The sequence below is a fragment of the Fukomys damarensis genome, unplaced genomic scaffold, assembly GCF_012274545.1.
Source record: "Fukomys damarensis isolate Sample0158 unplaced genomic scaffold, DMR_v1.0_HiC HiC_scaffold_22, whole genome shotgun sequence".
In the NCBI taxonomy this organism is placed as follows: Eukaryota; Metazoa; Chordata; class Mammalia; order Rodentia; family Bathyergidae; genus Fukomys; species Fukomys damarensis.
The window spans coordinates 3,604,700-3,624,095 of NW_022900934.1; the positions used below are offsets into that span (position 1 = coordinate 3,604,700).

General features: G+C 56.3%; 1 protein-coding gene across 1 annotated transcript in view; it reads right to left on the reverse strand.

Annotated features, from left to right (window-relative positions):
- Phactr3 (phosphatase and actin regulator 3) overlaps positions 1-19,396 on the reverse strand; it is a 126,419-nt gene that overhangs the window by 75,895 nt on the left and 31,128 nt on the right. Inside the window, exons 2-3 of the mRNA XM_010637426.2 lie at positions 1,863-2,024; positions 198-275 (exon numbers count right to left, since the gene is read on the reverse strand). Coding sequence (XP_010635728.1) covers positions 198-275; positions 1,863-2,019 — 235 coding nt within the window. The 5' untranslated portion in view covers positions 2,020-2,024. The remainder of the gene's footprint in view (positions 1-197; positions 276-1,862; positions 2,025-19,396) is intronic.

Here is a 19,396-nt window from a genome sequence, read left to right on the forward strand (position 1 = left end):
AGAGCAGCGCCCTGCCGGTGCCCACCAGGGGGCGCCCTGACCCTCCCTGACAGACCCTGGCGCCCAGGTGCTCATTTATTTCCCCTCCTTCGAGGCTGAGAAGCGTCCAGCTCCACACCTGGCCCCAGGAGCCTCCAACTTCCGTCCTGGCCTCTGAGTTGATCCGCGGCCCTAAGGGCCCGGTGCCGTCCACTTACCCTGCTCCATCATCTCCAGCAGCCCCTGCTTGATGAGCTCCTCCCGGCCTTGCCTGCTGGCCATCTTCTTCTCCAGCGCTGTGGGATGAGACACCCGCGTGAGGGAGGCGGCAGCCGGCGTTGAGAACCCGGCCATGGGGGAATGGGCGGGGGCACAGCGGGCTGGCAATTCCGAGCTTCCCAGTAAGCAACCAGCTACCCGGCATGTGAAGACAGCCGAAGTCACCTCAGGGACAGGCACTGGACAGGTACTGGACAAGGAGCGACAGGCAGCCCCACGCCCCTGCCCCAGGCCCAGCTGGCCAAATGGTGTCCCGTTGCTCCTTCAGAACAGCCCTCCTGCCCCTCCCTCCCCGGAGGGCAGGGTCCGCTTGCTTCCTGGTCCCCTTGTTTTCCGTTTCATTTGTGTGCGGGTGAACCCCAGTTTCCAAGTGCAAAGCTAAGTGCTGCCTGGGAGTCTCTGAGCCATCACAGTGCTGCAGCTAAGCCAGGTCCCAAAGCCCCCTTTCTCTCCAGGCCTCCAGGACAGGAGCCTGAGCTAGAGCGATTGGAGGAGGCAGCTGGCAAACGGGAGGAAGGAAACACCTTAATTTATTCACAAGTGCTGAGCACCTGCTGCATGGCTCATGCTGTTAGGGCCTGGCCCTCTGGCCTCCTCCAGGCCTGGCACACTGGAAGTGCCTGGGGACTCCTCAGTAACGAGGCTTAATTTGTTTTCATTCTTGGCAAAGAGAATTGGTCAATGGACTTTCTGAGTGGTTAAGAAATTTCATGAAGTGTGCACTAAAGTGTAAAGTGAACTTGTGGCTGCCATCACCACCCCACCCTTCAGGGCCCTGCTGTGGGCCCAAGGGCTTCCTCTGTGCCACCTTCTGGGCCCTGGAGCCTGCGCCTCTTCTGAGCTGTGAGGAAACAGGGCCCTGCAGACCTCAGAAGCAGCAGCAGAGCTTCCCAGGGCCTGCCCCTGAGGCCAGGCTGGTCCCACAGGAGCAGCCAAGGCCTTGCTAATTGCTTCCAGCCACAGCCAGCAGAGGAGCAGCCAGTGTGCAGCCCTGGGCCTGAGGCTGAGCTCCTCTGGGCTGCTCCTGAGGGCGCCGCCCTGTGCAGAGCCCAGGGTGGTCCATGAGTGTGAGTTCCTCCTTCGCTGCTTCCCCAGCCCTAAGCAGCGCAGGGCCTCAAGAGACCCCTGTCACTGCACAAAGCACCCATGTGCCCAGGCCACCAGCGTCTTCGGGCCCAGCGCTCGCTGCATGGCCTCCTGGTGTCCATGCGGCATGTGGCATGGTCTCACGGCCGCACTTCCCGAGGGATCCCGAGGAGGCAGGGACCCGGGTGTGAAGATGCAGCCTCCTGAGGGAGTGTGGACCTTCTGGGTCCTTGGTGGGAGGCACGGGGACAGGGGAAGCCAGACAGAGCCAGGACTGGGAGCAGGCTGCTTCCAGTCACCCCCAGGAAGAGAAGCCGTGACCCTCAGAATCTGCCCAGGGTGCTCTCTGGAGTGGGGAGAGCTGGGCCTCTCAGGTGGGACCGAGTGAGGCTCTGGCATAGGAGGGCACTGGCCAACATCCTCCCCGTGCTGCCTCACTGAGTGTGGCCGAGGGGCCTGGACCCAGACACCGCAGAGCGGACTGCCCTCCGGGCTGCCACCTCTGGCCCGGAGCTCACCTGACGTCGTTTGCTTCAGCTTTTCATTCTTCTTTTTCCTCCATTTCCAGGGCTTGAAGATCCGGCCCAGGGTGGCCAGCTTGCTGTTCCTCCTCGCTGGGGGGGTTCGGATCCCTGAGACCAGATACTCGGAGCACGCTGGGGGGGTTTGGTCCATCTCATCTGCAGGACGAGAGCCACGGGGGGGGGGGGCTCAGTAACCACCAGGGCCCAGGGGAGCCCCTGACCTGGGGCCACCACTGAGTCCCCAAAGCCTGAAGCCAGAGTGGGTTCTCAGACTGGGGACGCTCTTGGGCTCCTTCTGACCAGAGTGCACACACATGCGCAGGCTCGTGCATCCCTCTCTCTGCAGCCCTTTCCCAGCTCTGCCTCACTCAGGGTAATTTAAGGCTTTCTGACCCCAGGACCTTGGCTCATGGTGTGTCTGACTCCCATCTGCTCTCCCTCCCAGTTTTTCTCTGTCTTGCAAAACATCTGCTCAGCTAAATGTTGCTGCATCTAGGAAGGCTTTATCTGCCCCAGACAAAGCCAGGCCTTTTGTAAGCCATTTGCAAGGGCACCCTGGGCACCAGCCAGCTCTCCAAGGGCAGAGTGCAGGCCTGGCACAGACCCGGACCTGGGGACTGCAGGCTAACAGCCCCAGCCAGCAGCTGCAGGGAGTCAGCCCACGAGCGGACAGGGAGAGGCCACTGCTGGTCGAGGTAGACGCTGTGGCCACACGACGGGTCCTGGACAGGAGAGCAGTGACCGAGCCTCTCACAGGGCACTGGCCTGGAGCCATCTTCCTGGAACCCGGCCTGGGTGAGGTGAGAAAGGATAAAGCAGGCAGGATGTGGCCCTGGGGGAAGCTGTTGGACACAACGACTAATGACCATACATGGGGTGTCCGCGCAGCGCTAACACAGGGCGGGGGAGGCCCGGAGCCGGGCATTTTTCTGCAGGCTGCATTCTGGCATCTGACATTCTGACTTTGTTAGAAAGTCAGTTACAGCACAAAGCAGGGAAGCTACAGACTGTAGGAAAGATCCCATCTACCACCCGGCCCCGCCAGCCATCAGGTGGAGACACTTAAGGCTCTGATCCAGCTCCAGGGTCCGCTGGCCGGGTCTCATGTGCACACCCACACCCCACTCCAAGCCGCAGGTGGCCGGAACACACCCAGTTCCACACCCTGCGATCCATTCACCTCACTGCTTCCTGAAGAAGGGGCTGAGAGCCGGGAGGCTGGAGGAGCAGAGCCGGAGAGGAGCCAACAAGAGGGTCACCAGTAGGAAAAGGTGCCCAGGTCCCAGGGCCAGGAGCCTGCAAGGAGCAGGACCCTCGGGCCCCGGGGATGGACTCTGCCTGTTTCCCCACACAGCTATCCCAGCCACTCCAGCCCTGCAAGGCCAGGAAGAGGGCCCTGGATGGTATCCAGGCCTCCATGGGCAGGGGCTCTGTGCCCAGACAGTGGGCCTGACCATCGGCTTCTGAGAGTACCCCAGGGGGGCCTCGGAGGGGCCACTTTGTCCCCTGAGCCTGTTTCCCCACCTGTGAACTAACGGCTGGAACCAGCCCCAACAGGTAGGACAGCGAGGAAGACTCGGGTGGCACGGGGTGGCCACAGGGCCTGGAGACGTGGTGGGCAGCACAGCATGAGGCGATTGTCATGTGTCGCCCATGTACAGAATCGCTACGCGCACAGCCGGTGAGCACAGCTGACCTCCCGAAGCTTCACCATGGTGCTGCCTCTCACAACGGGACCAGGGCAGCACCATGGGGAGAGCACTGCTCACGCCAGGCCTTGCCTCTCACGCTGCCCTCTCGGGGAGTCTGTGAGCTGCGGCCCGTCCATCCCACAGCCCCACAAGCCGAGGCACGGCACCATGGGCTGTCTTCATCGGCCCCAGAACTACCGATTCTGGGGGCAGCTGCATCCCCCAGAGACCCCTCTGTTGTGTCTGGGGAGATGATAAATTCACCACCCAGGCACAGGAAACCTTCGCGAGCCATTCAGGAACATGTGTTAATGACTACGGGTCCCACGTCCACCATGGCCCTGGAGGCAATGCCATAGGGAAGCCATCCTACGTGGTAGGGGCTCCAAAACCACAGAAGCAGCTCTTCCCCTCCAGGGACCTTTCTGGAGGTGTTGAAGACATCACATCACAGCAACACATACTTATCCATGTTCACTGTAACAACTCATAAGAGCTGAATCTGGGAAGCAGCCCACGTGTCCATCAACAGATAAGTGCAGAATGAAGATGTGGTATTTAGAGACAATGGAGTACTACTCAGCCATAAAGAAGGGTAAACTTGAGTCACTGTAGGGAATGGGTGTGCCTTGAGACCGCAATGTTAAGCAAAATAAATTAGACTCACGGGCTTAAGTATTGCATGGTTTCTCTTGTAAGAGAAACCCAATGTGTAAATAATTTAAAGAACAAAAATAAAGGATGGGCAATAGGAATCGGGGGCTGGATCTTTTGCAAATGGGAAAGGGATCTAGAGATGGAAAGCAGGGGAGCGGGGAGGGAGGAGTAAAAAACCCAAGCTGTTACGCACATGCTCCCCCTCCCCACTGTGCTCTGTGAACATGTATTAAAGAAAGCATTAACAATAAGACGTCACAGGGATGCCACTCTGCACCGTGTCTCCTGGGGTCCCAGAGCCCACGCTGGTGCCAGGAAGCAGAGGGCACAGGGTGGTCAGACTCTGCTGCCCCCAGGCCCTGCTATGCCCACGGGATGCAGAAGGCCCTTCTCTCTCCAGAGCAAGCTCCTCCGTTCTTCCCTCCCCCTCCCTCCTCGCCCACGATGCCAGCTGGGAGTAGGACTGCCAGTCCGCGGCTGCAGGAAGCCGCTCTCCTGGAAGCCTTGGCCCAGCAGGACGAGGTGGTCCACGCATCCCTGAGCAGGAGATGCAGAGCTGGCACAGGAGTGATGGTGCCCAATCCTGCTTTATTTATACCTGCAGGGAGGCTCCGTGGCTATCACTAGAAAGACACACACTGCACTGGGCCTTAGGGGTCCATGGGGGAAGGAGGTCTGCTGGGTCCCCCACAAGGGACACCACGTGGGCTCCAGAGGGCACCTGCATGGCCCAAGCTTCCTAGCAGCCAGGACAAAAAGGGGTAACACACAGAATCAATACATGTCAGAGCCCAAATCTGGCTGTTTGCTGCCTGCTTCACCTGCCAGCCTGGGCAAGCCACAGGCATCCCTGTGCTGGAACACAGAGCACTCCTGGGTCTGTGGGGCTCTCTGCATCCCCATATATGCCTGCTACTTATTCATGGGAGTCTGAGGGGCTAAGCGCTCTTTCCCCCACACCTACCGGCTCCCTGTCTTGCTGGGGGCAGGGTTGCTGCTCCTGCTGTGGGACAGAGGTGGGCTGGGCCAGGGCCACCTCCTCCCACCGCCACCACAGCTGTCCATCTGCACCAGCGCCTCCTGCCCTCACGTTCTCTTGCTCGGTGGCCAAAGCAGGTGCTGGGCCCCTCCTCGGTCTCTCACACACAGGGGTCCTCAGAGCAGCAGCGGAGGAGCCGAAGCCCCTAAAGAGGCCAGAGGGAGCAGGCAGGTGTTGGAGCGGAGGACAGAGCGGGTGCACAGGGCCCTGCCAGCCTCTGTGCGGCTCCCTGAGCGCAGGGTCCATGGCCCAAACCAGTCCACCCACGAGCGAGCTTGGCTGCATCCGCTGCCAGCCTGGAGCCGCAGTCCCTGTGGAAGCCAGAGACCCAGCAAAGGAGGGGCCCCGAGGTCTTCAGTCTGCTGCACCCAGCACCCAGGTCCAGGCCAGGGCCCCGCCGCTCCCTGCCCGGCCCTGGCCAGAGATTCCCTCCAGGAACAAAGGCTAAGAAGGTGCCGAGCCTTGGAGTGGGTGGGTGGGCGTCACCCAGGACACCCAGGGGCAGCGGTGCCACTGAGCCACTGACTGTGTCCGGGGTTGGTGAGTGGGGGCCAAGCGTGTGAGCAGAGGGTGGGTGTGCAGACCTGTGCGGAGGGAGGGGACACACGGGACACCCGGCCCAGCCCTGGGGCCACCCCGCACCCTCCCCAGAGCCACTTGGGGAGATCCCCGGAGGTGCAGACACAGTAGCAGGCCCCTCTAGCCTCCTAGCAGCACAGCCCTGCCAGTGCCAGGGCACGGCTGTCACCTCACAGGCATTAGCGGCTAATTACCCAGACACTTCCACACATGTGCAGCCGCAGAGGAAGCTGCGCCTCCCGGGACTCCCGAAAGATGGGTGGGCGGGGCACCCACTGGTCCTGAGCTCTGCAGGTCCCAGGATCAGACACAGGTGGCCCGAGCCGGTCCCACAGCCCAGAGAGGTCCTCACATGGCCGGGCTCCACCCTGATTCCCAGGCCGGGCACAGGCCCACCCTTTGCTCACAATATTCCGTCCCCCTCAGCTGTCACACGGCTCAGCTTTCCTGGCTGTCCTCTGCCTTTGCTTCATGGGGACAGGCCCTGCGCCCTTCTTTATCACCAGGCCCCGCCACCCTGGGCCCTGGCGCTCGACACTGTTCAGATACCCGTCCCTGGTTTGAAGTCTGGGTGCAGCGCCACTCCGGGTCGATGCCCGGTCCTCAGTGAACTCGGGCAGTCCTGCTCCCTCCTCACCACCCAGCCGGCTCTCCCTGTGCCACCCTCGCCTCCCTAAACCCAAGGGCGGCAGAGGCTGGGGCACCTGTGCCGTGGCCCAGCGGGGGCCTCTTAGGGACGATTGCAGTGAGCGACCCTGGGCACTGATCTGTTTCCGGTCTTATTTCACCCATTCATTCGCTCGTTCACAAACTCGGGCATCACACGTCGCCACGCTGCGCTGTGCGCCAGGCCGGCTCTGAGTCCGAGGGAAAGCAGCGTCGGCACCGGCGGTCTCCCTCGGGGTTAGCGCACACCTTCCGGGGGAGCAGGACAAGGCGCTGGGGTGTGGGCCGCCAGCACGTGGCCTCCACTTTGGTTGCTGGGTTTCTGTTATGCGTCCCTGTTTGCAGGAGCGGGACATGAGCGGTACGAGGACCGTGGGGCCGGCACACGACGGCTTTTTCCACCCTTGCCCGCCATCCCTCCCTGCTCCTTCCAGCGCTCAGGCCCTCACCACTGGCAAATTCTCGCTCTATTTCTGTCTTTCCCCCCCTCAATTCTTCTTCTCCACCCCTTCCCTTCCTCTCCCTCCACCCATTGTTCCCTTTCCCCTTTGACAAAGCTCTCCCCGTTTCCTATTAGCTAACTTTTATTTTGTTCTTTATTTATACTTTGGGTTTCTCATGTGAGAAACACCACGCAGTATTTAAGCCTGTGGGTGTGATGTATTGCACTTAACATCATGGTCTCCAGCTGCCTCCGTTTTCCTACGAATGACTCGAGTTGACCCTTCTTTATGGCAGAGGAGTAGTCCGCTGTGTGCAGTTACCACACTTTCTGTACGCACTTGCCTGCTGATGGGCACACAGGCCATGGCCAAGGTTTATGCGTAGATCACTGTAATATGATGACTTGCGCTCTCAGGAAGATACCTAGCAGAGGAACAGCTGTGTGCGATGGGATTTTTAGCTTCACTTTGGAGAAATCTCCATACTGATTTCCATAGTGGTTGCACTACTTTACTTCCCACCAGCAACACAGAGGGGCTCCTTTCCCCCCACAGCCTCCCTGGGATTTGCTATTATCGGTTTCTTGATGAAGGCCACTCTCTCTGGAGTAGGGTGGCGTCTCAGTGCTGCTTTCATTCGAACTTCTGTTACACCCAGCATCTCCACTTCTTTGCTGAGTCCTTCGCTGGCTGCTACCCCAAATCCACTACTCACTGACCAGTGTCTCTGAACGAAGCCCGGCACTAGGTCGGAGGGCGACGAAGAGCTGCCGGGCGCCCTCCCGGGCTGTTGGCACAGAGGAAGGCAAGGTGCGCAGTATGAGGACACAAGGTGGGACCCAGCTGCGGGGAGCGCGGCTTCTCCTGCCTGGAAAGGCCTCTGGGGCGCGGCAGGGAGGGTGGTATCTGAGTTGGGCACCAGAATGGGTAAGAGTTGAATATAAAGTGCAAATTCACAAAAGTATGGCAGGGCGTAGTGGGCAGGGGATGAAGAATGAAGTCAGTCTGTGAGGCTCAGAAGCCCAGAAAAATTTTATATACAAAACTGGGATCCGTGCCAAGAGAGGCCAACTTCCACCGTGCCAGGTGAGGAGCGCAGGCGCACGCACGAGCACACACACACGCACACGCACACAAACCATCCGTCATCACCCGCACGCACGAGCACACACACACGCACACGCACACAAACCATCCGTCATCACCCGTTGACTGCAACAGCGCGAGGAACAGCATCCCGAAATGAATGTCACTGATTAGATACTGGCGGTGACAAGCCAAGTGTGTGGCCCCTGCAGTTCACGGGAGTGGGCACCTGACCCGGGGACCTGGCAGGTGGAGTCCGTGGCTTACGGGGTGAAAGAGACAAGACCGAGACTGGCAGGTGGGCGGGACCTGCTCGGGCACTTCACTGAGTCAGCCCCATGGTGAGGCCACGCAGGGCAGGACCTTGGTGTAGACAGCAGGCCCTGGGGGAAGTGGCCCTCATGGAAATAAAGTCTTGTCATCCTGGTCATTGGCGACAGCAGCGTTTGTGCACGCTCGCCCTGCGACGCCTGTGTCCGCGGCACCTAAGGCACCGAGCGCAGCCCCTCTTGAACATCCATTTTTATCATTCGCCATAGATGAGGAAAACGGAGGCACCAGAGACAGAGTGAGACTGGAGAGACCGAAGTCCGACTATCGGGGTTGGGGACACCTACGCCACAGTGAGGGAGGCCGCTGGACGGAGAGGGCTGGGGTGTGTGACCGGGAAAGAACCTGCAACAAACCCTGGGAAGCAACCAGGGGCAGAAGGCCAAGCCCCAGGGCCAGGCAGCAAGCGGGCGGCTCCACAGGCATCCTTAAAATAAAGCCAGATGTTTCAACAAGAACAACCCATCATAGGCCTGAACCTCCAAAACCAAATTTTAAAAATGCGTTCAGATTTCTCTGATGTAAAAGCATTCTTGGTTTGACCTCTACTCCTGGAAAACTCTCAGCCAGGGGTGGAAGGGCATGGCGTTTTGAGTGAGCTGGTCCCAAACAGGGCGCCCACCGGAGGCTCTGGACTGGCTGCTGGGCGGGGCCGGTAGGGGAAAGGTGCATGGCTTTCCCCACAGCTCTGCAAGCACAGCCAGTTGAACCTGCAGGCCCACTGCAGCACGCTTCCGGCAAACAGGCGGAGGGAACAGGGACCACTTCCACACCACGTCCTTGGCCAGCTCAGGGTGCGGAGCCTGGAGCACAGGGTAAATGAACGAGCAAGTGGGTGAATGCACAGTATACACCCTAGGGTACAGGAAACTTCGTGGAAGGAAGAGGGGCCACCGGTTACTGGGGTCCCGCAGCCCGTTCTGTGCCCCTCGGTGGGGGAGACTGCTCTGCCCAGGCAGTGCCCAGGCTTCATTTAGACCCACCCTGTGGGCACCTCCATGCCATCTCCTCCCTTCCCAGCCACGCGCAGAGGGGACAGCAGCCTGGCTCATTTGCTGTGAAACTATGAATCCACGAACACTTACCCTGAAAACACAGCTCTGTCTGCCCAAGGGGAGGCCTCAGACTCGAGTGTGTGTTCCGTGCAGGCCAACAACTCCAGGACTAAGGGGGCTGCACTGTCAGCCCCACCCTCCATTTGGGGGAAACAATGTTCAAGTTCAAGGTCACCCTGCTGGGGGTGGCAGAGCAGGCACCTCCGCTGGGCTCTTCAAAGCCGAGCTTTATGTTTGTGGAGTGTAGGCTCTGACAAGTCCTGCAGTAAGCAATCCTGGACTGAGCGTAAGCCAGCTTTTCCATTTAAACAGATCAGGCAGGGAGCCCTGGTCAACCTACACAGCAATGACCCCACAGAAACCGCCAGATGGAGCCTGAGTCATAACCCTAGGATTGAGCAGCTTCCGTGTGCTCTTATTTATTGGAGGGCAATGAAAGTCTTTCCCTGTATCCGTATCCCAGCCTTAGCAGGAGTCGCTAAGATCTGAGCAGCTGTGGGGCCTCAGCATTTCCCAAGTCCCTTCCTGCTGCTGGCCGAGTCCCCAGCCAGCCCCGAGGCGGAAACGCAGACTGGACAAGCGAGTGTCATCGATGTTCAGACACCAGTGGACAGTCGACGCTACCAAAGCAGCTTTTAATTTTTTATTTTATTTTTTTCGCCCATGCGTATTGTGGAGAAAACAGTGCACCTAAGCAGAATGCCCATCTGTTTTGTATAACCCGTAATTCTGCCCATGGTCGCTGGTCGCCAGGCAGATGGCCGCTTCTCCAAGTAAAACCCAGCCCCGCTCTGTAAACCGAACTGTTATCACCACCCTGCTTGCCATTCGGTTAGTGGGACGCTTCCGTATCTGCACTGGGCAAATTCTTAGAGAAACACTCATGCAAAAAGCCGCCTTTATTTTTGCAAGGGCTCCAAACTCCTTTTAGAGGCTGCCTTCTAAAATCCATGTTTACAGAGAGGAGAAGATGAGCATTTCCGAGGAAGGGCTTGAAGTAAGACAACACATCAGGGCCCTTTAGCACCGCAGTGTAAGTTTAGACGAGTAAGAGTCTGAGTCCCAGGCCTGTGTTACCACCCTGACTTTCTAAAACCAAAGTGTGAGGCGAGCTTCTTACACACTGCACACAGACAAGCACCAATGAAGTTAAAAAGCAGAGGCATGAGATAATTTCAGTACTGGGAAAAAGATTTCTCTTTTGAAAACATGTCCTTCCTTCACTCTGCATCTGTCAGGGATCAGCAAACATCGCTGAAGGGTCAGGTGAAGACGATTCTGAGGCTCTGCAGGCCTCAGGTCTCTGCTGCAACCTCTCAGCTGAGCTATTGGAGCAGTGGAGCAGCCAGGGCTGTGTAAAATGGGCAGGGCTGTGTTTCAATAAAACTTTATTGACAAAACCCACAGGTAAACTGATTTGGCCCATGGGTTTGACAACCTCTGCCCTAAGTAATTCCTCTGGAAATGTTTGCAGTGGCAAAGTAGTACTGGGTGCCCTAAGAAGAGGCAGGAGAGAGCCAGGGATTTAGCTCAGTGGTACCACACCTGTCTTGCAAGCGCAAGGTCCTGAGTTCAATCCCCAGTATCTAAAAAAGAAGAGCGGGGAGAGATGGTTTGCTGTCCTGAGCCTTTATCTTTATTTCCACTTCTAAGCCTGGCTCCATTCCCCCAACACAACTCTGCAGCCTCCCCTTGCCACCTTCCCAAGCAAACAGCTTTGCATTCCTCCCCTGCTTAACAGCACAGTGGCTTTGGGGGTAAAATACAGAACCCAAGCCTGACCCAGGATCCTGGCCTCCACTTCCTCCGGTGTACCTTGTACCACCTCCGCGTCACCCCATGTTCCTATTTTATCTGTCTCCTCTCTGCCTCTCAATCCTTCAGTTCTGTACCCCCACAGGGCTGCCACCCAGGCCACCCTCTGGAGGCGCCCCTTCTCCCTGTTAACGCCTATTCAGCCCTCGTTATCCCAGCCTCCACACTGACCTGCTAGTTTTCCTGTCACTGTATTTTCCCACCATAGCTTTCAGCATCGCTTATAGTTAGTTCTTGACTTTTGTGCTTATCATTTTCATATCCACCTTGGCCTCTTCGCCCTAAGCAGGGCCCAAGTATGTCCCGTTCTGCAGCCTCTGGGGCCCTTAACAGACCCGGGGGCCCAGTGAGGGCTGGACAGGCAGCTGAGCAGACAGGAGGCGAGCTGAGAGTCTCCTGTGCTTGGTTTCACAGTCCCTCCCTGTGGACCTGGTCCAGGCAGCACTGAGAGGTAAAATCCCCCCGGGCAGAGCAGGTTCCCAGGCCATGACCGCGCTTGCTGCTCCACGACTTTAGAGAGTTTGGGGCCACCCGACACGCTGTCCAGAGAAGGAGCTTCCGCCTGCAGGCGGCGGGGGTCTGGTCACCCCGGCCCAGGCCAGCCGCCACTCCCTCCCTGCGTCACTCCACGCCAGCACCTGCCCCCACCCCACTCTGCTGAAACCCTCCTGCGGCGTCTCCACGGCCCTCAGTAACCTCGCACTCTCTCCTGCGTCTCCCGGGGGCCTCTTCACTTCCGCAAGTTCCCCACCTCAGCTCAGAGGCCCCCACTCGTCACGCCTCACAGGCACCCTGCACACCACCACTCCCCGCCCTGCACGCTGTCCTGCCCGGCGTGGTGCCATCTCCCCCTCCAGAGTGGCCTTGTCCACCGCAGGGTCTGACACAGACTCTGGAAAGCATCAGAGACAATCAATGCATGGAGGAGCCCGGGACAGAGACTGACAGGCTCTGCGGTCAGGGCGGGATGTGTCTCCCGACTTGGGAAGGAGTTTCTGGAAGGGTGATGTCTAAGGTGTCCTGAAAAAGCAGTAGGAGTCGAGCAAGCTATAGTAACAGTAATAAAGGTAATACTCCTCGTACAGACTGCCGTCTTCACCAACCCATCCACCTGCCGAGGGCCATCTGTGTGGTGGGTGCAAGAATACAGCTGCTTTGAACATTCAGGTACAGGCTACCTTCCAATAAGTGACACAGAATCGCTAGGACACATGAAGTATGATTTGGAAATACAGCGAATGTTTAAAACAAAATTTAAAAATTATTACAGTAAAAGAAGCATCACCACGAATCCCCTTCAAGCCCTCCACCTTGCTTTGAACACGCTCAGCCCTCGTTCCGGCCACTTTCTGGAGCAGTTCTGGAGGGCTCTCTTCCTCTCTTAGCTGCACCCTTGTGATTGCCGCAATGTCCTGAATCCATTCAAAGCGTTTACCTTTTGTGGTCGTTTTGACTTGGGGCAAAGCCACAGGTCCACACGCTGCCAGGTCCAGGAGGCGAGAGCACGGGCGGGGTGAGCACACACTGTCGTGTTTTATCAGACTGCCTCCTGCTGGATGGTACTTGCACCCATGTTCACCCCATTTTTGATCATGCCTTGTAAAGACACTCACAACAGCAGACATCCAGAACAGCTTCAGAAAATGGCAAGAATAACAAGACTAGAATGTTCAAAGCAGATAAGATTTTTAGGATTAATGGCAACATGTCTTTAATGGTAACATTTTAAATTTAAACATCCACCGAATATATTGATCACACCTTATGTGGTGATGCTATCTTGAACTGTTTGAGGAGCTAGCAAACCTTTTTCCACAAGGGCTGCAATACCTTACACTCACACTGGGTACCAGGCACTGACCCTTGCCTCAACTCAGGTGAGCTTTGAAAACACGATGTTAAAAAAAAAAAAAGGGGCCAAGGATTTGGCTCAGTGGTTCCTCAGTGGTTCCGCTGCCTGCCTTGCAAGCACAAGGGCCCAAGTGCAATCCCCGGCACCAAACACACACACAAAAAAATAAAAAGTGAAAACATGATGTTAAGAGAAAACCCAATCACAAAAGATGGTATAGTGTGTGAGTCTGTTTCTATGAAATGTCCAGAATGGGTAGATCTGTACAGAAACAAGTGGATCAGTGGCTTCCCCAGGGCAGGGGGTCCCTTGGGTGTGAGGAAGGGTCTGGGATAGATGTAGTCACTGCTACAAGGCCACCTCGAATGGGCCAGGCACCACCAAACTGTACACATTATTCATCTAGCATCCCGGGCCAGATGCTGTGCTAAACCCTTCTCTTGCACTACTGCGTTTCACCTTCACACCATCAGCGATGAAGGCCCCATTCGGGAAGAAAATTGAGTTCCATGGGGAGAAGCCCCTTGCCCAAGGTCTCCAGCATCCAGGTGGCCCAGCAAGAGCTCAAATCCAATGTAGCTGATCCTTATTTCCAGACCTGCCCTCCATCTCTCCTCCTCCATGGGATGGAAAATCTCTGAGGGGCAAGAACTGCACCTTCAGTGACTTTGGAGACCGCCAGTCCCCTCTGAGAGGCAGCACAGGGGGTGCTGACACAGACTGACAAACACATAGGCCTCAGGCAGGAAGTAGGGCCGGAAGTGGAAAGCGCCCACACGTCCTTCGGCTGAGGGAGGCACAGATAAAACATAGGGTGTCCAGCAAGGGGACATCACTCAGCCGTCAGAGGGAATGCAGCATGCACACCTACTAAGCACGGACGCACCTTGCAGTGTGTTTAGTGAGGGAAGCCGGGCACGGAGGGCCGCAGGCTGCATGAGGCACCCTAGGGACAGAAGCCAGAGACTGATGCTCAGAAGCCGGCAGGAGGGGAGTGTGGTGCGTGCCACACACCTGCCTTTGGGTGATGAAACCTTCTGGGATTGGTTCGTGGTGATGGCTGTACAGCGCACGGAGGTACTCATGCCCCTGGACCGTGCCCTTTATCTTGGAGATAAAGAATTTGGTCAAAAGATTTCATAAAATGAAAAGACAGGATCCAGTACAGCAAAAGATGTCTGCAGCATGTTCAGTGCACACCACGCAGGCTCCAGAACACAGACAGAGCTGGGGATGGAGCTCAGGGGCAGGGCGCGTGCATCACATGTGTGAGGCACACACACTGGAGCTCACACCTTCCTGGGTTTACACTCTCCTGGGTTCACACAGAGCCACCAATGAGTGTAACACACAGCTGAGTCACAAAGGCCGAGCGAGCTGTGAGGGGAGGAAGAGGCCTCTGCCAGCGGGTAACGGGGCAGGACCGGCCCCGGAGGAGTGGCCACAGCTCCAGAGAGAAGAGGGTGGGGCGGGCTGTGCCCCACGCTGCCCACTCAGGAAAAAGGCACGAGAAAAACCACGTGGACAAGGTCCACAGGGAACGTACCTGCTCCTGCCTTTCTGCAGAAGTCTCTCTGCCCCGTCTGGCCTGCACCTCCATTGTGAACTGTGAGGCAGAGACGAAAGCATCCAGGAAGGCCCAAGACTGGTCCAGAAAGCCTCGAGGGGAAGGAGAGGCCAGGGCCCTGTGGCCACCGCCCAGGGTGCCCACCCAGAGCATCACAGTGCACACAACCTGGATGCTGCTCCAGGCAAACTCCAGCCACGAGGCCAGGAGCCACAGCGACCCTACCGCCCCATCCGGATGCCTCCTAACAGCGTCGCTCTCGGCTGCCCCTAGAAACAAAGCATCTTTGATCACGGATTGGCCCTGTCGGAACAGAGGCTCCGGGGACCACCAAGGCCTGGGCTCAGGGATCATTTCTTTCCTCATCCATTAACTAAATGAAGTTAAGGCCGAGAGCTGGAGCCGTCCCCAGGCCGTGGGAGCGCCACGAAGGCCGGTGAGGAGGACCTGGGGGTGGACCCTGCCCAGCCACTCCGGACCTCCTTGCGTTGGGCCCTGGGCAGCACCCTCGTCGTGGGCACCGTCACTGGACACTGTCCAGCGGGCACCAAGAGATCACCAGCGACAGTACGGAGGGAGACATCAGGAGGCACGCACCGCTGCTGGGAACGCAGAATGGCACCCAGGCAGGGGCTGCGGCCACTCAGAGGGTGAGAGCCAGACTCTCCATGGACAACCTGAACCCCAAGAGCTGGTGTCTGCACAAAACCCTGCAGAGAGACACTCACAGTGGCGCCATCTGTAACAGCCAAGACGTGAGAACATGGGCCAAACATCCACCAACAGAGGAAGTCAGTACACCGTCTACCCATGTAACGCAATGTTACCAGGCCAAAACAGGGCGGCATGGGTGAACCCTGAATACAAACAGGACACTAAGGAAAATGGCCCAGTTGCAAAAGACCGCATGTACTGGGAACTTTTTACACGAACTGTCCGGAATAGATTTTTCACCCACAAGGACAGGAAGTGGACCGGTGGGTACACAGCTAGGCGTGGGCTCCAGGCTAGGACAGGATGGGTGAACAAAGTGCTGAGTGTGCCCTGGAACTCAGGTAAGCCCATCCAGCCCTTGGGGTCTCGATTTCCCGTCCTCTGTGAGAGAAACGAGGGCCCCCCGAATGGTAGTTGTGACAATGGCGTGAGCTGCTGCCCAGGGAAGCTCAGCATGATGCCTGGCACGGGACAAGAACAAATAAACACGAGCCGAAGCTCCACCTGCATCGTGGCTGTCTGGGCCTTGGGTGGCCCACGGTCCCTGGTGCCAGTAGGGACTCAGTCAATATCACCCAGTGAGTGAGGATCCTAGAGGTCCGCAGCAAAATCACACCATTTTCAAGGGCACTGCAAAAAGCAAACACTTTTTACCAAGTCTCAAATTTTCAACAAAGTTGATATTTCCTTCCAGAATCAAAAGACAGGGCATGAATGAAAAGCCAGTGGTTCCTTCCGGAATTTGGATGGATTAGGTTAGGAGAAGTGGGCTGCTGTGGTGAGAATTCTTAAATCCTTTTTGAAGATCTGGAGAGAAATGCACAGCAAACAAAATTTGGAGGAGTCTTAGATCAAAGGGAATGTAGAGAGCGGTGTGCAATTGTCCTCACCGACGGGGACTTGGGCGGGAGGAGCCTGGCTGTGGAGGGAGCTGCGCCCCAAAGCACAGACCAGAGGGTGCACAGAGCCTGCAGCAGCCATGAAGGTGCAACCAGGGACAGATCCAACAGAGGCAGCATGATGGGGCCGCGCAAAAGTCCCCAGGAATCAGGAGCCGGGACCGGAGAGGCAAAAGAGCATGGGCTTCGACTGTTTTCAGGTTCCCCGAGCACCTGGGACCACTGTGTGTGGCATCAATGTCTTTGGCGATGTGCTGGGTACAGAACGTGGCCCTCTAGATGCGAGCGGTCCTTGTTGTGGCACAGACCCCTTCGTGGGGCCACCCAGAGAAACCGAGGCCTTGGGGCCTAGATGTGTCAGCCTCCCTGAGTTCAGTCTGCCACACTGAACCCTTCCAAGGGTCATTTGGTCCCAGGAGAGGCCTGCAGCTGCAGTCTCCCGGCAGCCTCATGGGAGATGAGGGAAGGTGCTGGGGACCAGGAAGCAGCCCGGGCCCTGTTCTCAAGGCCTTTACAACCTATTTGGAAAACAAAACGCAACCAGCAGACTTCTGGACAATTTGGAGGAAGCTGGGCTTCAGAGTGGGTCCAGGGGCTCCTCCCTCCCACCCTGGGGCCTCAGTGGGCCCAGGCCTCCCCAGGGTCCTCACCCAAGAAACCCAACAGCACTGACCTTGGCATGGGTCACACGCCTGACAAAGCTAGAGGAGGAACTGGCCATAAAGCACGCTGGGGATGTGAGGGGGGCAGCACAGGTCTCCCAAACCCCGTAAATCCCCCCAAAGAGGTGACAGCTCCCATGCAGCCCTCTCTGCCCACAGCTGCATCCCACCTGCTAAAAGTACAGGATCCTTTCAAAACCTGGAGAATTTGGCAAACTTGAAACCATCTCAGATGGAAAAAGAGAAGGTGTACAAATCCCCTCTAAGAACCATGGGCCAGAGAAAGCGAATCTCACCCCGAGTACCTTCCATTAGCCTGACGGCCCCAGGGAGGCGCCTCACTACATCTGACTAACGTCTTCACCTGCTGCGCAGGCAGGGCTGCAGACTCAAGTATTTAAAAAAAGACAAACCTCACCGCCCCACACTTTCCCACATTCAGTTCTCATAAGACCTGACAGTTCTTACCTAGAGCAGGATGGTGCCACACGGAGAGGCAGAAATGCTTTCTAGCAACAGCATGAGGTCAGGTGTCCTAGGCCAACCGGAGAGACCTGGCTGACAGCGAACGGTGCTCACCACACACCAGAAACAGGCTGCTCTCCCACAATACCTCGACGTCCTTTTCAAGACACAGAGCCACAGAAGGTCCAAATATGCATATTCCTCTCGGTCTGAATTTAAGTTCCATTAGATTGAGTTGTTTCGAATTCCCAATATCTGCCTGCCATTGACCTACAAAAATGCCAACTTCCTACAGATCAAGTTCACAGAAGTCTAAGCCGGTCCCATTCCACACGGAGACTCATCAGCACGCAAGCTGATTCAGTCCTAATCTCCATCTGGATTGTTGGCTATTGGTGCCTTTCCAGAAGCCCTCGGAAAGGAAGGGAAATGGATTGCTTTTCTCGAGCACCTGTTGTGGGCACTGGGCACAAATCTTTGGTGAGCACAGCAGGTATGCATTGTATTCTTACAAGGCCCAGAATTGGTGAAGAAGAAATAATCACACAAATAAATCTGTGGATTGTAAGCAGTTAAATGCTTAGGAAATTTTCACATTTTCCAAAAGTGTGAAAATAATCAGACCCGTTCCGGGAGTTTTTTCTCTATCATCAGATGAGATTGGGTGCATTCAGGATGGGTCACATGTTCCTCTATCTTCAGAGAGGGCCACCCCACAATGTAAATAACGCACTTTGCCTAGGGTGGGTTGTGTCTCTTCTGATCCCTGGCCGTGCACCCCTGAGGGAAGACCTCGTAGAGGGTCCGGCCAGTTGAGGTCACTGGCTCCAGGGTCCCAGGGTGGGAAAGGTCCTGTAGGGGTCCGCGGTGAGTACTCAGCAGTACTGCACCTCCCTGGCAAGCACAAGGTCCTGAATTCGATCCCAGTACCAAAAATCACTTGAGTCACAAAAAGAGCTTTGTTTTTTGAATATTCCTCTAGGATGGCATTGTCTTAGAAACCTGAAATCAGAAGAAATCTCTGCAGAAGATTTTCCTTCTTGAAATTCCACAGTGCAGGACAGACCGGTGTCACCGTGTGGGCTGACGTGGTCAAGGACACCAGCTGGGACTGGGGAGCCCCAGGTGTGGATTCTGGCACCACCCCGTCACACAGGGAGGCCGTGGGCCCACACTGTAGCTCTCTGAGCACAGGAGTCCTGGGACCCAGAGCACAAGCTCTGCCTTTGGCACTGTAATAGCAACGAAGTGAGGTGCAGCTCAGCCAACGCCTAAACGCAAACTAAGTCCACCAACACGTTTCGCTCAGGGGATTTTTACCAGCGTCAGTGCCCTGTCTGGGTAATTGTGATCTAGCTCAAAGTTGGGTAAAAACACATAGGTTGTTTCCTTGTTATTTTTCACAACTGCTTGTACACTTACAGTCCATGGCACTGGACTCGGAGCCTCCACACTAAGCTATATTTTGAGGATCTTTTTCTTTTTTTATTTTGAGACTATGTTGCCCAAGCTGGGATTGAATTTGTTATTCTCCTGCCTTAGCCTCCTAAAGTACTAGGATTACAGGCATGTGGTATCTTGCCCAGGGTTGGCTAACTTTTTCTAGTTAAAAGTTTGATATTGTACGCCTCTCATCCCAGCACTCAGGGAGACTGAGGCAGGAGCACCACAATTTTGAGCTTAGCCTGGGCGACCTAATGACTGATCAGGGCCCTGTTTCAAAATAATTTTTTGAAACAGGGCTGGGGCTATAGCTGTGCAGGAAGGCCCTGGTTTCAATCCCAAACTGGGCAGGAAAAAAAAAAAGAAAATTCTCTTTTCATTATTAAGGTCATTAATCCTTAAAAAAGATACACTGAACAGTCAAGGGGCCTTTTAATTTTTCATGTAAACAAGAAATAATTGTCTCCATGGACTGTTTGTGATGAAAACAAAATGAAAGTAGGAACAAAATAATGTCTTGAAATACTTTCACTGCGATGACTCCATTTAATCTTTGTCTTCCTTT